We start from the raw sequence: 19485 nt of genomic DNA on the forward strand, positions 1-19485 counted from the left end.
CCTCCCATGCCTGGGCACACTCCCTGGAGCTCTTGCAATGATTTCCTGGCTGTGCCTCGGCTCTCGGGTATCCACACACAGGCAGGCTGGTGCCTAACACTGTGTGATGAATATCTGCCATTTTCTAGCAAATTTTAGCTGCTGGAGGCCCAAGATAAATTTCAAGCCTAACTTTTGAATGAAACCTTTGGTTTTCCTCTTTGATTTCAATTCTTAAAGACTGCCCAGGAAATAGTACTTTATGTAAGAAGAACAGTAGCTTTTAAAAAGTCCTAAGAGCATGGGATGGAGCAGTAGTGCCTTTCACAGTTGTAGCACTTGTCTTTGGGGACAGTAATTCATAACCCAGCAAAAGTCAGAACAGGCCTGAGGCTTCTCAAGCTTCAGGTGCCTGAAATAGCTCCTGAGGGATTTTCTGATACCTTAGTGTTGGACAGTGAGCAGAGCTCTGCCCTCTCCAAGCATGCCTTGGAATCCATCACCATGTCTAACACAGGGAAAACTGGTTTAGAAGCTTTCCCAAGGACCACTACTTTTTTGTGTGTATTTTTTTAGCAAGCAAAAACCCCAGAAATACTTTTGAGTGGGTGTCCACAGCTGAGATTTTTGCCAATGCTTTGCAAAAGGAAATTTTGCTCTTTTCTCCGAGTGACAGCTCTTAGTGACCAGGCCATAAAATTATACCAATGGTACTTTTAAATTGATCTAAAGTCTGTTCATTTGTGTAGTGCACATTTAAAGCCACATTATTGTAAGATGCTCCAGCAATGAAATTCAGCATTAGCAATTCAGTTCATTAAAGAGGATATTTTAGTAGGTTCTTTCTTTTATAGCTATTACTCTGTTTAAAGTGAGAAAAACCTCAGTCAAATTAATAAAACTAACAACTCGTCACACATACACTGCCTCTCTGTGAAGTCTGCTCTGCTCTCACCAGTTTGGCAGCCAAGGAAAGATGTATGGGAGCCAAATTCCCTCTTGCATAACCACACAAACCTGCACGGGAATGCGTTTAGCCCATTCAGTGCTTGTAACCATGGTTTCATTTACTGAAAGTTACCCTGAAAATTCAAAGTTTTAGTCAATCATCAAGCCTTTCCTCATATCAGAGAGCAGCCACACAGCTCAGTTGTGCTCCAGGTTCAGAGGGGCTGTGCTTTGGGAGGGCTTCACTGTTGCTCTGTTACAAACACCTTAGCAAAACTGAGGTTCTCTGGGACACAACTTCCCTGGATAGCCCTGCCTGCTCCCAAAGCCTCACACCCAGCTCTCTGCTCCAAAACCTAAATGCCTTTTCTCACTCCCTTTTGGAAGCACCAGTCCCTGTCATATTCCCCTACTGACAAGCAATCAGTAAGGCTTTAAACAATAAGATTTGCTCACAGCTTCCCTTTTCGGTTTTCAGCAGGAATTCAGTGTTGGATTCAAACTGATTTTGCAGAGATACCCAGCATAAAGAATTGCAGTTCAGTTCCATGGAACACAGAATTTCCATCCTGCTCAAGGATAGCTCACCAGGGGCTGCGCCAAGGTGGTCACTGGGTCTTACCTGTCCTCTCACCTCCCATTTGTCAGCTGTGAGACCCAAGCAAAGTTCATGCCCTTGCTCATCCTGGATGACACTCACTAACTATTGGCCCCCATAAAAGAGATCCTCACCAACCTGATTTCCACCTCATCTCACAAGTTCCCATTCAGGTAATGGCTTAAGCATTTATCTAACTTAAAGTAGTTAAGATTGTTCCTTATTGATTTTAAAATGACTATTCATATGTATGAAGTACAAGGCTGGATCAAGCCTTGAGAGCAAGGCACGAGATGGAAGACAGAACTCCAGGGACTGGAACAGACAGAGTCAGGTCAGCTCAATTGACTCTTCAAATCATCCAAAAGAGGGAGTCTCAGAGGAGGGCTGGGAGTGCTGGGGAAATGATCTGTCACTACCTTGGCTTTAGACACAACCAGCTGATTTACGGAAGGAAGAACTTTCCCAGACTCTGACAGGGAAGATGAAGGTGAAAAGTAAAAGGACACAGGGTGCTGAATTTCTATTTTTCACTCACTTTAGTACAAGACTTAGAACAACTGGCAGCTGATCTATTCATCGCCAATGAATCACAATGAAGTACAGAAAGCAGTTCCTTCCAGAGTACATCTTGGATCTATTTTTCCTTTTTCAGAATCAACCCTTGCCCTTTGCCCAGCCCTATTACTGTGGGAGAAGCCCAGGCTCTTATGACTCCAGCACCTTCCCACAAGCTTGCAGTACCTCCCAAGTGGTTAATTCATGGAAGCTGAGAGGATACAGGATACACATCCCTCACAGAGTGAGGAGAAACTGCCACAAATGACTGGGCAGATATCAACAGCTTCAGCAAGAGACAAAATATTCCCACCGAATGAAAAGTGACGGATCATCCCGGTTTAATGCAGCCAAATTATCTGTGTAAAAATACATGCAGGACATGCTGCTGTGCCACCAACGGCACTGCACAGCAGCTTGTGTTTACATCTCATTCCCTGTCACAGGCTGTCCTGCGTGGGCTGGGCCCAGGAAGAGCTGCTGCCACAGAGCCTGGGAACACATGAAACCCAGGGCCTGAGCCCTGGTGCGTGGGCCCAACATCCAGCGGAGGCAAAAATTAAACACAAGCTGTTTACCTGATTACACCAGTTCAGCAGTGATTGAAGGGAAATGGGTGTTTTTTAAGTTTAAGGAAGAGCAAATTGTTAGAACTGAGAGACAGAAATCAATTCCACTCCGTAATTGCTATGGAAAGATCCTTCTATGAGCCTCACTGGAGTTTGATTTTGTACATTTGCATCTCTTTGCATGATGCAGTTGTCACTGAATCTGCAAATCATATCAAAATTAAGCTGTAATTTGAGCTTGGCTTAAATGAAAAGTGTGTTAAAACTTTGAAGTCCACATGCTATGGATATGAAATCCTGTTTCAGCTAAAGCAATAATTAAGACTAGATCTCAATTGCAGTTTAACAACTTCAAACAGATCTTTAGAAACTGCCTCTAAACCCAGCAGCTGGAATGGCAAATGAAACACTTGGCCTGTGGTGGAAACGAAGACATTGTACCTGGTTCTGTGACCTCATCTGGCACTTGGATACAGCAGTCACTGAGGTGCAAACCCCACAGTGACAAATCCCAGACCAGCCATGGACAGGTGTCCCTCAGGGACAGGCTCTGGATCTAAGCAGTAGCCCACCAACAGCTTCGAAGAGCTGTGGTCTTGCACTTCTTTCGTGGACTCAGGTGGTTTCCTGGTTAATCCTGTCCTAAAAGTCTGAGGATGAAAAATCAGCTAATGATTCTGGCAGATCAGCCTCCCACATGAATTTTGTTTGATTCTGAATTCATGAACCAGAGATCTTTCCTTTGAACTTCATTTCCTCTTCAGAAATAGTTCAAAGCAGTTGGAGAACATGAATGCCAAAATCAAGCCTGAAAACCACCACAGCCTCACTTTAAAACACTTCATTTTTCTCCTGAGAGTTCTGCTGTTGCTTTCCATGGCTTGTCAAACAACCCCGTTCAGATTTAGCACAGAATCTGCTGTTCCCATTCATCACGAGTCTCAGGACTGAGGCACTCCAGCTGCTCCAGGGCTATACCCTTAAAAGTGATCTTGCTGTGATTTTACAACAGTCTGTTGTTATGACCTTGGCTATTTTTGACAAAGAGATAAAGATGAAATAGGTTCTTGTTCCTAATGACAGCTTGTACAAAACACCCATTCCAAGGAAAACTATGTTATCCATATGTATACCTTATGGATCAGGCTATGCCAGACAGCAGCACTATAATCTCTCTCCCCAGGTGACACAGCAAGAAAAATGGTTTGGCGTTATTATGCCAACATCTCTTTAATTGCACTTTGGGAAAGTACTGTGTTTTCTCTCAAAACCAATAACAAATCAAACACTTTGAAAACCACTTTATTTTTTTACTACAACCTCTGTGTTTGTTTACTTGGAAATTTCTCAACCTGGCACACACAGTTTTGGAAGATTTTTGCTTTTAATTTGGGGTTCTTGCCCAGAACTTTTTTTTTCCTACCTGTTGCCCCTTTTTTGAGAATGCCCTATAACCTGAAAGATTTCTGTGACCTTCCTCACAATAAATAATGCTTGTGAGAATCAAAATGGTCTTCAAAAAATTACCTGATTAACATCTTGAAAGAAAGACCACCTTATTCCTCACAGGCCTGATGATTTCAATTAAAGCTTTGTATTAATTTCACTAAAGGTTTTTTAGCTGTTCCTTCAAAACTAATTTAACAACCACCTAAATACTTAAAGCAGATGAGAAGTCCTACTTGTGTAAGGATAAGCTTACATTCTTTGCTGGATGGTGGCTTAAGGGCCTGTAAATACAGATGGCTGTGAGCAAAACCCAGAAGAGGCCAGGTAACCACCAACAGGCAATTATATCCCCATCAGAACTTCAAGCCAGTATATCACACTGTTTGAAACTAATTGCTCTGAAATAATTGGAAAGGTGAGCAGGTAAGTTCACACAGAGCATTTGCAATCTTGCTTTGTATTTAAAACAACAACAGTGCAGATTGCATGGACAAAACAGGCATGATTCAATAAAACAGGTTGAAAGGGAAGGGAAAGGTATGCAGTGGTCTTTAAAAGGGACTTTCCTTTTAATTTTTAGCATCATTAAAATGCTGAAAACATTTTGTTCAAGAGCTTCTTTAGTTAATACCTCATTACTTCTCTTTTTATTGTTATGGTAATCAAGCCTTAATATATTGCAGCTTTATAGCATGAAATCAAGGCTAGGCCTGTGGGCATGGACAGATGTACAACAGCATGCAGTAAAACACAGGTACAGAGACATGCAGAGCTGAATATGGCACTGGGGTTTTTTATAATTGTTTAGCAATTCATCTGAAGTTATTTTAACCTTGACAACAGATGAACTCTTAACATGTACCATGATCAGTCACTGGAAAGCTGCACTGAAAAGCAAGTTTTGTAACTGTTGTCTTATAGGCTGGGTTCTAGGAAAGCATGAAACCAAGTCTGAGCAAGATGATTAAATTGTTTGCATGACTACAGGCTGTAGCTGTAACTATTCAAAACATTTAATTGAGACTATTTTAGCCAAGGGAGAATGGTAACATTGGGGAACTGCATTTTACACCACAACTTTGCCTCTCTGTTGTAAATTGGGGCTCAGTGTCAGCATTCAGACCCTCTCCAGGCATAGGCACACCAAGAAAAATATTTGGATCTGACTTCTGGTTCTGAAGTGACACTTGGACCTTGTGCTGGAGCTTTGCTAATGGTTGAATTTCACCCATCAAATCAAGTAAAAGTTAGAAATAACTTTTAGAAAGTTATAATGGCTGTGTCTGCAGGGTGTAGAAATTGTATCTCAGGAAGAGTGAGCATCCTTAGATCTTTCCCCAGTAAATGACAACACACGACCCCCAGTGTCAGGGAGACTCCCCTTCTCAGCAGTGCTTCCAGGAGAGATCATTCAGGAAACCATTCCAGCTCCTGGGAGCTTTGCTAAATTTAAAGGAAGTGTTTTGGCTGGCAATCCCTCTCCCAGTGAAAGCGCTTCAAACAGCCAGCATGAAAAGCAATATGCCTGTGACTGCATCAAATCCCTGGTCCTGAGGAATGTGTTGGGAAGTTCTTGAGCCCCACGGATTTGGGATGGCACCATTGACCACCAGCCTCAATTTGTCCTGAGCGCACCGTGCAGGAACATCCCAAACAGCCTTTGGCTCTGCAAACACGTGACCTTCATTGGTTACCCAGCAGTCATCAGTCATGAAGGAACAGAAAGAAAGCAGGTACAGGGGACACATTATTCCAGTAGAAGTGAAAATTGTTTTCCACATTATAACTGGATAACAGTAAAATATGATTTAACACATGGATCAGGTATCAGAAAAACATGGCTAACTTCAGTTAGGCAAAGCTTCCAGATTCCGCCTTTCTTGGAAATACTGGGAGTAACAATGTGCTGTATTCAGCTGAAATCTGTTTCTTTAAACCTTTGAATTTAAACAAAGTCTCTTAACAATAAATAGCCCAGTTACCCAAATTTCTAGTGTCAAGCACAAATGCGAGCAGCTCTCCGGTGCAGTAAAACTGACTTTCCCTCCTAGGAGCATTCCACTGGGCAGAGCCTGTGGGATCAGACCTTGGGGCAGGAACATGTGTTACCCAGCATATAACAAGTGCAATGAAAGACAATGGGCACTATAGGCCAGCAAACACACTAATTATATTAATAAAATGAAAGCTTAAATTTTGAAGCTAATCCTGGGCTATCATTTATAAAAGTTAACAGGGCATATTTAATTTAGGAATTGGCTAACACTTCTCTTTCCACCACTGAAACCTCATAAATGAAATATACTGGATCCCTGCCCAGCACGGAAATAAAAGTTATGAATAATGTTTCTATCTCAATCATTGTCAGTGCTTTAATATTCCTAATTACTTTAAAAAGCTAAATATTCAATATAGGAAAAACCCTCTTTTTCTTTTATCTCCACTTGCAAGATTAGAGCAATTTAATAAGAGTCACTGGGTAGTTTTAGTCCACAAGACCATTCTGTACTTTGACATCTTATCCTTTGCTGGCCATTTTTACACAGAATGAAGTGCTTTCTACCCTGTGAGTGCACATGTGTACAAATGTATAATCTGTATCTGTATGTGCCTATTGTCATAGCCTTTTTATTATTATTTTTAACTTCTGTTAGTGCATGTGCACTGTACAAATACTAACTGGCAGGATAAACTAAATCTAGTACTAAGAAAAATGAAAACATTATATGAGTTCCTGAGAATCTATACAATATCTCACAATATATGGCATTATTTTTATTTTTTAAAATATTTTTAAAGACAGATATTCAATATATCATGATGACCAGTTTTTCCCTTGTCCACATTCCAAATAATCCCAAAATGTTGCTTCAAACCCTATAGTATGGCCTTTGTTTCCATCCTTGGAGTCATATAATTCCAGAATGGTTTGGGTTGGAGGGACCTCACTGATTATTTCATCCCAACCCCTGCCACGGGCAGGAATGCCACCCCCACACCAGGTTACTCAGGGCTCTGTCTAACCCGGCCTTGAACACTCCCAGAGCTGGAGCATCCACATCCCCTCTGGACTAAAGTCCTTCTTCCCTGCTCCCTTCCCTATTCCCTTTTCTGCTGGAATCAAGGGGATATTCAGCAAAGGTGCAGACAAAACCCCAGGAACCCATCCAGGAAACTGCCCTGCTGCCTTCAGCCTCTGGCTGTGCTCACCCTCAGGCACATTTACCTCCCGTTTCCTTCTGACTCCCCCTCTACAGAGCCCTTCTCTGTTGCCTTCTTTTTCTTAAGATTCCAATCAATTTGGGAGAAAGGGAGGAAGCCAACACATTCAGTTCCATTCACAGCATCTCTACCCATGCAGCTTTATTTACTTGCCTGATGCACAAATTGACTCCATTTATCAAGCTTATTCCTGTTTTGTCAATAATGTCTCGGGCCTGTGTTACGTCACGCTCGGATGTTTGTGCTGCCTGCTCCGTTCCAGCATGAACCAACAACTTCAACTCACCGTTCCCAATTAAGAGAGTTTAACAAACACAGCCTTGCCAGCTGAAAGAACTGAAAGCCTCAAGTGTGGATTAATTCCCTAGCAAAAGGTGCAGAACTCCCAACTCCCACTTCTCTAACTTTGGCAGTATGGATTTAAGGAATGGATTGTAAGTCAGAGGAGAGAATTTGGGCTGCCTGAAAAGTCAATGGCAAAACTCCCCCTGGCTTGAACAGGACAAGAATTCTATCTGGAGAGAGTGCTTTCCAAACACTCCAACACTCCACAGAGTACTTCATGAAAAATGTGCTCTATTAAAGATTTGAGAGGAAAAAAAATTCTTTACAGAGCTCTATTATCTGTACTGGTATCCTAATAACAGGAGCAAAAGCATTAACAGCATCCTCCACTTCATTTCACAGTTCTTTGTAAAACGCAACCAAAAAAGTCCCATGTCATTATCCTGGGAAAGGGTATTTTCACATATTCATAGAACCACAGAATGATTGGGGTTGAAGGGACCTTAAAGGTCATCTTGTTCCAACCCACTATGAGCTCTTACAAAATAACCAGCAGACAACGTTCATTTTTCCATTCAAATCATCCAAGTTCTAAGGCCACTGCTTTATAATACCTGGTTTTTAACAGCAAAACATATTTTAATCATATTTTGGTATCTTTACTCACCACTTGAGCAATCAGTCCCTCCCCAGCCTGGTTCACAGTGACACGTGTCAGGAGAGACACATCTTCCATGCACACACTCCTCTGTGCACAGTGCTGTTGAGAGGAAACAACACACAGCATTGTAAATATATTAAGTGGTTGCTAAACATACCCTAAACAATGCCTTAGAGAGCAATATTTTGTTTAAAAATATTAAGCAAAAATATTAAACAAAACAAACACACAAAAAAATAATTACTCAAAAGATTTAATTATTGCTAAGTGACCAAAATAAAATATAGGTCTCTTGACAGCAATAAATTCATTTGTCACTTCAGCCCTGTAATGAAAAACTCACACAGCAGAAATTCCTTTGGTTAGCAGTTTTGCTTCATAATAAAGTTTTTACCAAACTGACATTTATTATTATTATATTACAGAACAGCAGCTTCTTATATCGCACTCAAATTGCAACTGCTCATAAGACAAAATGGAGCTCAGTCTTGAAAGTATATTCAGATCCAAAATAGATTTCATTTAAAAAACAGCTCCAGGAAAATAAATAATTTTACTCCATGATGCAGTGGCTGTAAGTGCATTTTTGTCTTTTCAAAGTCAGCCAGTTTTCCATAACTACAGCTCTTGGTGCCACTGGTATAATATTGGAAGTTCAATACCCTCAAGTTCAAACCAAGACAAACAGGCTGGCTGAGGAACAGCTCAAAGTTTTTAGAACTCCCTTTCCTGTGCTGTTTCAGTGTCTGACAGTTTCCAGTGTGTGCTCATCACATACTAAAGAACATGGAGAGCACTGAATAACTGATTTAAAGACTGAACTTTGTTGCTTACTACCTTGTTTTCATTTTACCACTGAGGACACTGCCAAAAACTGCTTGTGTCAGAGATTCAGATTGGATGGTTAAGCTGGAACACATCATTTCCATCTAGACCAACATGCATGAGTTATTAAAAGCATGAAGCAGTGGCAATGAGGTCACTGTACTAAACTGTACGTACATATATATAAAATACACTATATAGATCATATATAATCTATGGTTGTATATCCTGTGTTTTTATATCAGATGGGAAACGTGGGTAATGAGTTTATTTAACCAAGAACTGCCTGAAGCTGGACTACAAAAGAGTTATCCCAAAGATAATTCCTTCCTGTTTAAACCAAGGCTAGCAAAGCTGATTTGGGAAGTAGCTTTGGGGTGCTGTAGTGAAAATGGAGCTGAATCACCCAATTCTTTTGAAATCAGCCAGCAAAGCTTCTGGAAGTTTCCCTGATCTGCAGGTGGAATGAAAGCTGGAGCCCTTTCAGTTCCCAGATCCCTCCTGCACCAAAAATTCTCCACCTCAGCCTTGTCACTTTGAATGACTCCTGCTGCACCTGACACTGGCTGGACTCCCAGACTGGATGACACCTTGGAGCCAGGCTGCCATCAAAGCTCATGGAAACATTTTTCTAGCTATTCTCTGGTTGGGTCATTGCAGAAAAAAGCCACTGAGCTGTTCACAAAATACTGAAATCCAACATCAAAATGCAGGTGAATTTAGAATAATCCTGCGGGACAAACTTTCCTGCTCTTTATCCAGCAGATCCCACGTGACCAGTGATTAGAACGCTGCCTCGTTAAAATGACTGCAAGATCTTTCTAAATTAATCATTTCCTTTCTACGTTTGCTGCATGTCAAAAATGCAATTTATTCTTATTCCATATCTTGTGTTTAGACAGTATTGCAGTGGGCATGAAATATTCATAGCTAATCTCTAGTCACTAATTGTCCTAATCTTTTGTGCATTTATTTTACTCGAGTTAGGCTTTCTGGAGACAGTGAAGCATCCTACTCTACAGCTGTGGGATGAAATTCAGGACAGGATATTAGATAAACAGGACAGCCCAATAAAAATATACACACCTTCCAACAATCATTTGAAAACGGCTGGTTATCCAGAACAGGGAGAAGTTCACATATAGAACAGTCACAAATTCACAGGTTTTTATTCAAACTACAGTGTGCTAAAAGATACAGGATATGCTGGGATAGGGATACCTTCGGAATTGTGTGCTGCACAGCTTTGGCTGAGAGCACATTTCTCATTGATGTGACATCCTAGTTTCATAAGAGATGTGGAAGTCAATACTGAGATTTTGCTGTTGCCTGTATGGACATTTGCAATAATAAATCACTCTAACTTGTAAAATGTACAGCATTTTTTACCCTTTTAACTCAGCCACCTTCTCACCTCAAGGCAAACATTGTGAGTAAGAAGGTTCATGGGGGACCGGTTCTTTTCTCTTCCAAATAACAGAACTCCTGCACATTACTGCTCTAAATTTAGTTAATTTCCACACAAATTTATCACACCTCAACTATGTTAACATAAATATGAAATAATAATAACTAATTAAGCAATGAAGTCTCCCTGATCTCTTGTCTAGCTGCAGTCCTATGGGAAGAATGCAATGTGAGACTTAGCAGCAAGACTCGAGAGAACTCCTCATTCTAAAGCACTCAGTCACACAAAAAATAATAAAAAATATATTATAAAGAACTGTATCCTTGTTTTCAGGTGTTCTGAAGTCCCACATTGCTGAAAATGATGATGTTTAATGAGCAATTAAAGACTCAAGTAAGGTGAAGATGCTTCTTGGAACTGTGGGCTCTCTCATCTCTGGTTGATTAATTGCTAAACAAGTAGCTGTGAGCTCAGAGCTCACCAGCGACTAATTCCAAATGTGGGGGTCACAGAAAACCCCCTTTTTTAAACAGAGACGCTTTGACAGAAGTAATTTTATTTAAAGTGGCAAACAATCAGACTTCTGCACTGACTGATTCAAATCAGACTTATAAAGGTCATATTAGGGTATGGCTCTAAAGTTTTACCATAGCAAATAAAATTTTGAATTTCTCCTATAAAAGGGAAGTCTTGCCTTGCTCAAGTCTTTAGAGTTTAAATTAATTTTTCATTCTATTAACATTCAGCATAATAGGATACAATGGTCCCCAAGGCATTCTTCATAATACACTTTGTACAGTGGTTTGCAAATGATCCTACTAGTTAATGGAACTATAAAAATTACTTGCACATAAAGGTCAAGAAAAATAAAGATAAGTACATACTTTCTGACACTGTCCTGTTCAACACTCAGCTAAAGGCCCCTGGAGTAAAGAAAACTTGTCCTAATGCAAGGAATATAATTCCTCCCAGTATAATAGCCCAAGCACTTCAACCTTTGGAATTCCAGACTTTTTAAGTCTGCATTTTCCCTCGACCACTTCACTTGAGCAATCCAGCACCTCATTGATCAGTGTGTTATTAGCATTCTTGGCATGAGTTTGACATCAGTTTGTAGCTTGATTCAGCCTGGTAATAAAATGACCTACATCAAAGCCCTGCCAAAATGCCATCTTTGTCGCAATGTGTTTAGCATGAGTTATTTGCCCACATTCAAGGTTACACAGCAACTGCTCCTTATCATGCAATAAAGGCAACAAAAGGGTTCTGTAACAATCCATTTGATGCTTATCACTTACTTTATAATTACAGACTGGGCTTTTTTTTAGCATATAAGGTCAATCCTCGGGGAAATAGACCTAAAGATTAAACTCTTTTCACACCTGAAATGGCTGCACTGAGGAATGGATGTTAGAGAAATGGATTCCTCTAACACTAGTACTTATTCTTTAATTGTTGTCCAGAATTTGAATTCAGGTATGATAAATGGTTTGTCTATGTCTCCTCTCCACAAAGGTGTGAAGTGGCCAGAATATTGCAATGAGGAGAAGAGCTCAGTGGAGCAGACTGCAGAATATTTCCACTGCAGAGTTCCTTCAGCAAAGGGGCACCACAGGGAGTTCATCCTAGAAAAAAGCAGGGATGGAGAGATTGCTCTCTCTTCCTTGATGCTGCATTCCTCTGTATGGACCCAAATTATGATGTTGCAGGGTTTAACTTTGTTGTTACACACTCTGTGCCACCCTGCTTATCACATTATCCACCCACTGACCGCTGGCACCCGCTGAGCTCCACAATCAGCCTCTCTCCCAAAGGCTGAGATGCATTTAGGGAAGAGTTTCATCCTAGGGGAACAAGTACGGAGTGATTAACTTGAAAAATTTTCATTGTCCAAAAATATAACCTGTACATTTATTTCACAAAAGACAGAGTCACAAACAACCTGATTTGTGCTTGCACTGGAGTGTGGTAACATTTGTAGTGGTCCTTAGAACCTGTGGGAGTTCACAGCTACCAACCCAGCAACTTCCATCTGCCATTGTCCCACTTTGCTGTGCCAGAAAAGCAAAATCCCTCCAAAACAAAGATCAGGGTAATTACAAAGTGTGAAGGACCCAGAGCAGAACAGAAATCAGGCTCCATGAGCTGTGCTTGCTCACAGCAGCGTGCGCTGCAGGAGAGCCGTGCCGGAGCATTCCGTACACGCTGGAGTTTCCTGGGCTCTGTGGGATTCCTGCCCAGGATCATAGGGCAGCCAGGAGGTGACAGAAAGCATAAATAACTGGAGATACATTATGATAATGGAAAACATTGCTAAATGGAAATATGGACGCTGCTATGAGACACAATGAGAAATTCAGGCACTCGCCTGGAACTGCACAGAATGAACAGGTTTGCTTGGACTGCACACATGGCACAAGGTCATTGCCTCAAAATATCTTCTTTTCTCCGTCTTACCTCTGCCAGGTTTTCTTCACTATACACTAATCTTGCCCAAACTCTGACCAATTTCATTTATTTTCTGTGAACCAATGATAAACCTGCATTTTTTTCTTTTATGTGCTGGAATTTTAACTTCAGATTATTTAACCAGTTTGCCCCATGTTTGGTAGTTGTTGGACTAAACAAAGCAGAAACTTAATGGAAAAAGTGATGTTCTCCTTCAATATTTAATATGTGTCCCTAAAATAATTTGGGCCATTTTAGCTCATGCCTCCATTCCCTCGTGCCACTTTTGCTAGGTGAAATAGCTGTCATCCTATGTCTAGTGGTTTCAGATAATGCAGCGAGGTCAAAGTAGATGAAAAAAGATGAAAAAGATTCTTGCTCCTTATCCATTAGGAATCTGTTCACTCAGGGCCTCTCTGGTGCTTCCATCTTAATGTACTGGCCTGGGTCCAGCTTGTGCTGAGTCTACAGTATCAGCTTCATTAGACAAGCCTGTAGTCAGCTTTTGGCTGTGCTCAGGAAAGGGAGGTTGGACAGCACAAGAAAGATTACAACAGCTAATGCATCCAGGTAGGTTTTCCTCATTCTTAGATTATTGCTTATTTGTGGAATGGATGATTTCCTCCCTAAATCACTGACTTTCCATCAGGAATCAAGATGATTTGATGGTTTCCTGGATAATTGCTTCAATGAAGTGGGATAATAGCGCTTTGCATTGCTTAATGTCTGTTTCTGTGGTCATCACTCAGGATACATCCATTAATTTATCACCTTGGAAAGCACTTTCATGCAAGGTTTAACAACTTCCAAAGATGAAGAGATCTCAAAGCCTGCTCAGGCTTTGAGGAATTTATTGTTTCAGTGCATAGCAACCCTTCTTTTTCATCTTCCCATGAAAGTACCAGTGAAAAACACAAACCCAAAGAGATCAATGTGAGCAAAGGAAAGATGAGACTGATGCAGAGCAGATAAAATCAGTGGGTCACAAGATCAGCTCCTTTTCCTGTAGGTGCAATTCCAGCACTTCTTTTGCAGGTTTGGAATTAGACACTCTGCATCAATGCAATCAGAACAGAATCAATGGTCTTTTTGTTGTCAGGGACATGGGGATCTCTGACCATTGCCTCCGTGAGGTATTGATCTGTTCCGGGTTGTGTTATCCTCAGTCTTGACACCCAGCCAAAGCTCAGGGATTAGGCCAGACATGACTTGTGGATGTTTGAAGTAAAGGAACTGTGGAGATTCATTTTGAGGATTTTGTCTTTTCCCAAGAGCAGAATTTGACATGTGTCGGTGCCATCACTGACAACAGATCAGTAAATCCCTGTATCCATTTGCTGGGACATGAAGATTTGTTAATAAGCATAAACTCCATGGTAGTTTTTTACCCTTTCTATCAGCAGGTAAATAACAGCCTGGGGTTCTGATCACTGCCGAGGTGAACACAGAACCTTCCACATTCTTGAGTGTCCCAGGCTTGTGACATGGACTAGTTTAGGGGTCCTGGAATAACTCCATCCAGATCTCAGTGTTGAGATTTCAAGGGCCCTTCAGTAGGAATGCTCACAGTTTACTGTCACTTGCAGAGCTGGCACTGATGAGAACCTCCTTCAGTCCACACTGCAATCTGTTGCTTTAGGCCTTACTCTAGGGAGTGAATAGGGAAGCAAACTGTGCCAGGGAAGAGACTGTCACTTGTTTTGTGTGCCCTGAGATTGGTGGGGCTCAGTTTGGAATCCCAGTCTGGCTGGTTCTGAGGAGCAGCTGAGCTGGAGCAGCACATCCCTGAGACAGGAATGGCATCGCATCACTGACCATAAAATAGTGACAGTGACAGAGAAGTTTAGAGCCTGCAAAAGGAGAGGTCGGGGAAATCACACATTTAACAGAGTTCTTGTGGCATTTTGATGCCCCATTGGTTTCATCTGCTCTGGTGGAGAGAGGGAATGGGAGATAGCACTGACCATTTAGTGCTGTCTGAGCAAGAGCTGCAGAGCAGCCTCCTCGTAGCAGCAAATGTCAGAGAGCACGACTGGGGTCAGGAAGCTGAACTCTCTTGTACCTTTGGCTGTGTTAATAAAAAGTGCAGGAGTTGAAGGCACAATAAGGGATGGTAGAAAGGCACTGAGGGACTCTGAGCACTTGAGTGCATCTGCCCTGCAAAGCGGATAGTTTACAGGGCTGGGTAAGAGCAGACTGATACATTAGTCTGGAGATAAAGTCACAGCTCAGCCCCAGCCAACAAATTGGGCGCAAAGGCAGGAGGGGGTTCAGTATATGAAGGAGGCAAATCCTGCAAGAAAGACAATGCCTGATCCAAACAGCTCCTGACTAACTCACACCTCAGACCAAGGTTAGACACATCCACACAGGGACTCCTGCTCAGCCCCACGGCTCCACAGGAATAAGGGCACACCAGAGGCTGGGCTTGACCTTGGGGCAAAGAGAGAAATTCCTCCTTCTGGTGAAATCCTGACCCTCTAAGGTGAGTCACACTCCCAAATCCCTTACCACTTTGTTGGGGGTTAGGATTTTTCCTTTTGTTCCTTTCTCTCATGGAATTTTGTCCCAACTGTTGCTGAGACAAATAATAACAAATATTTAAGACAAATGAAAGAAATGGCCAAGGTAGGAGAAGAGTGCAGCTGCTGATCTCTTACCTGGGAGGTTTTCTCTTCTGTCAGGTCGATGGGGAGACAGGCTGTGGTCAGTGTGGGGAGAATTCACCACAACTGTGAGGCTCCATCTCCTGCTGTCTCCTACACTGAGTGAAGCTCTGCTTGTGGGAGCAGCCATTGCACTGGAACCTTATTAACACCCTTTCTCACTAAAAAAAGGACCCTCACCATCTCAGGCGCCTCAGGGGAAACTCCTTTCCTCCTCCAGAGGAGCCTCTCCCAGCCGTGTTCAGGAGCTCAGCAGCCGCTGCCCAACCCTGACATTTCTCTGCCACTGCTCCGGGTTTTTCGAGTTTTACGCTACCTGCCAGACACCCCACAGCTCCTGCTACAGCTGCAGAGTTTCTGATGCATTTCCTGTGCTACTCTGGGGTCTGCCCATCCCCGCCCTCCCAGCTCTGCTCCGAGCTTGCTGCCGCAGCCCATTTCACCATCCATCCCGCCCGCCATCCGCGCGTGAGGGAGAAACGCGGCCGAGCCCGCGCCACAGCGCCCCCTGCAGGCTCGGCGGAACCGCCGCCCCGCCCTGCCCGGCCGGGAGCCGGCAGCGCCCCCTGTGGCCGCGGCCGGAACTGCAGCGAAGGGGAAGCGCCGCGGCGGGAGCGGCTGGACGGCGTTGGCGCTGTTTGCTGCTGCTGGTTTCCTTGGCACACACGCTAGGAAAACTGCTCTTCCTCTGCCCATCTCCTTGCCTGAGAGCCCTGCAGTTTCAAAGTTGTAATAATTCTGAGGGAAAGGGGTCATGTTCTCTGTTCCAAGGGAGGTTCCTGCCTTGATTGGCAGACACCAAGATGGTTTTAAGGCTCAGTCTTTCTCATTGCCTTCACAGAATGTGAATTGGAGCCCAGAGAGAACTCATCAGGGATCAGCTAAATATTGATGATTGTTGATCCTTTGAGGCCCGCAACCAATTTTATGCATTTTCTGTCATTGCTTCAAGTAGAAATAATCATTGTATTCTGCCATGTTGAGAGGAATGAGTTACACTCAGATCAATTCTGCTGATCAATGTTCTAATACAATATTATTCTGTGGGACAATTTCAGCATTTAACATTTTCTGGTAAATGATTTCCCATTGCCTCACTCAGGGTTCAAAACAATCATTAGCACTAGTTCAAACTGTTAATGAGGTTAAGGGAGATCCTGAATCAGCAGAGCAGAATCTGTGACCCTGGAAAGCTTTTTCCCTCCTGTGCCCTCTGTCTACTCCTTCCATTTTGGTAAATTGACCAACTCTTCCCAGCAATTTGTAGGAAATACATTTTCACTTGTTAATTTTCTACTGGAACTTGATTCATCCAACCAACAAACTTAATTTGTCTGCAAATTGTGCTCTGTGTGGCACCTTCAGAAAGAGCAGCACTATCTTGTTCTAAGCAATGCAGAAATACTAACATTTACTCTTGGCATGCTCCTTCATTCTCTCTGTACGCAGCCTAGGAGACCTCACTCCAGCAAAACCAAATACAGTCAAATAGGCTTTGCCTGCAGGAAGCTCCAGGTTTTTTGAGGACAGAAGTACCAAAACCAGTGAAAGCTTTCCCCAGTCATTCCATTCTCAACTTCAGGGGATTTCTTTGTTGTTGCCTGAGGAAATTAAATTCTTGACAGGTTGGGAATAGAGGAGAAGCTTGTACCTAAGATCCCTAGCTCTTCCAGCTTTCATGGCAGTCTCTGGAGCAGCAGCCAGACCTAGCAGAAGAAGAGGAAAGCATAACCTGGCCTATCAAACCACCTGTGAGGGCACCAAACCAGACCCAGTACAGAGGCAGGAATGCCCCTTCTCCACTCCTGGGTAACTGCCTGCAGTCTGAGCTCTCCTGGGAGTTGTGCTGGAAAGGAAAATGAGCTGCCAGGTGTGAAGCACAGAGCTGCAAATTCACTAAAAGTGGTAAATCACAAACATTTCCATCACAGAAAGACTGGAGGAACTCTCAGTGCCCTGCAGGTGAGGAAGGTGAGAAGTAAATGACAGATGGACAGGTGAGAGGTGTGGCAGAACTGAGTGAAACTCAACTCCTGGGGGATATTCCCACCACAAAAATTCCACCAGTACAGTACCACTGCTTTGCTTCATGCCACAGCCACCCCTGCTTTCCTCCTGTGACTGTAGCAATCCAAGAGACCAGGAATTTGCAGGTTCCAACACTGGCTGAGGAGCTGTTTGATTTAAACAGTGAGACAGGAAACACATGGGAAAATGTCAAAGAAAATGAGCCATTATCAGAAAAAAACCCTCACACGTTTATAATTGGAAACATTTCTATCTGGAAATCACCTCAAAATCACAGCACTTGCATATTTTGCTGTAGGTTACCCACTCAGGGCATTGAGTGAATTTCTTTGTGTACAAATTCCATCAGCCTGTGATATATTTATTTTTAAATCTGGTAGCCTTGCTACATGTCCGTAGTTCTCTGATTGCTGACTAGTGCCCTGAATTGTGGGTCTCATGCCAAGAAAATTCTATTTTCTGACAGCAAATGACACAGCTCTACTGCTGATTGATTTCCATAGGTACAGAGTGTGTGCTGTGCGTTAGAGTGAGGATTGAGGCATCAAAAATGTTGTTCCTAAAAGATCAAAAGTAGATCGATGGAGACATCTGGACTGCATGACACTTCTGACTGTCTTTGCTAGGCAATGCAACACTTAATAAAACCAAATTACACAGATGTTCCTAGAAAACTTTCACTCCTGTAGCAAATTGAATAAACTATCGATGTTTCAAACAAAATCTTTCTTCATTCTTATTCCAAAATTTATCAAGTGAATCCAACAACAATCCTTTCTTTGTTCCTCACCAAAACAGGATGAATATGGACAAATTTCTGAAGGCAAACCTGTCCTTGAGGCCAGGCAGAGGTCCCAGAGGGCCAACACATTTCAGATTTCATTTCAAACCAAGGCCCACGATACAAGTGAAGGTGACCCTGCTGAAATCAAGGACAGCCTGTGCTCTGTTTGAAGATCATGCTTGTGTATAAGCTACACTAATGTTCCTGGGGATGGAATATTTAAATGCAGCTTCCTTCCACTTTTCTCACATTCAAAAGGAATCACAGCAGTGTGTTTCACAGCAGCTTTCTGAAAAGAACTGCAAAAAAGACAACACAGGAAGGTTTTTTTGTAATGATGGGGGCTGATCCTCATCTCAAGCCACTTGTTTAAACTTCCTGTCACCAACTCCAGATTGCAGAAGTTCAGCTGATTTAGGATCAAGCCAAATTTCTGGATGTTGAATGTCCAGAGAAACTTTCCAGTTCCTGGGATTCACACTGTGGCCTGGAGATAGAAGATGGGAGCTGGAAACAAAAGCTTTTCCCTACATTATCAGAAACTACTGAAGAGGGCTTCTGTTTATAATAAGGTAAATATGGCACAGCATTGGCAGTATTTGATGAAAATATAATTTTAGATGCCTTTAGTAATGCTTTTAAAAGGAAGTCTATTTAAGCTGGACATTTTTCAAAACATGACACCCATGAGTGCAGGTGTGGTGACATCAGATCCAAGATCTGCACCAGAGCTGCTTCAGCAGAGCTCTTGTGCACAGCACTGCTGTGCCTGAAAAGGTTCCATTTCTTCACCAGTCTCCTTATAGTGTGTTTCGTACACATTATTTTATTTTTAATCAGAAAAAAGTTTTATTTCTTTGACTCAATTTACATATTTACAGTGTAAGCTTTGTGAAGCAAGGCCATCTTCTAGTTTTGCACATGGATTGCTGGATATCACAGTAATAGAAGTAAATCATAGCATTGAGAAAGGAAAAATCTTGATAAAAAGAAAAGTTTGAAGTTAGATAGATTGATTAAATAGTTCCTTTTTACTTACAGCATCAGAGAAAGTGAG

The 19485-nt window shown here is 42.3% G+C and overlaps 1 protein-coding gene across 1 annotated transcript in view; it reads right to left on the minus strand.

Annotated features, from left to right (window-relative positions):
* The window catches only part of MEGF11 (multiple EGF like domains 11), a 189742-nt gene that overhangs the window by 157003 nt on the left and 13254 nt on the right, over positions 1–19485 (minus strand). The window contains exon 4 of the mRNA XM_041418556.1: positions 8276–8368. Within this exon, the coding sequence (XP_041274490.1) occupies positions 8276–8368 (93 nt within the window). The remainder of the gene's footprint in view (positions 1–8275; positions 8369–19485) is intronic.

This window comes from Onychostruthus taczanowskii, unplaced genomic scaffold (assembly GCF_017590055.1).
Source record: "Onychostruthus taczanowskii isolate IOZ18803 unplaced genomic scaffold, ASM1759005v1 scaffold6, whole genome shotgun sequence".
Taxonomy (NCBI): Eukaryota; Metazoa; Chordata; class Aves; order Passeriformes; family Passeridae; genus Onychostruthus; species Onychostruthus taczanowskii.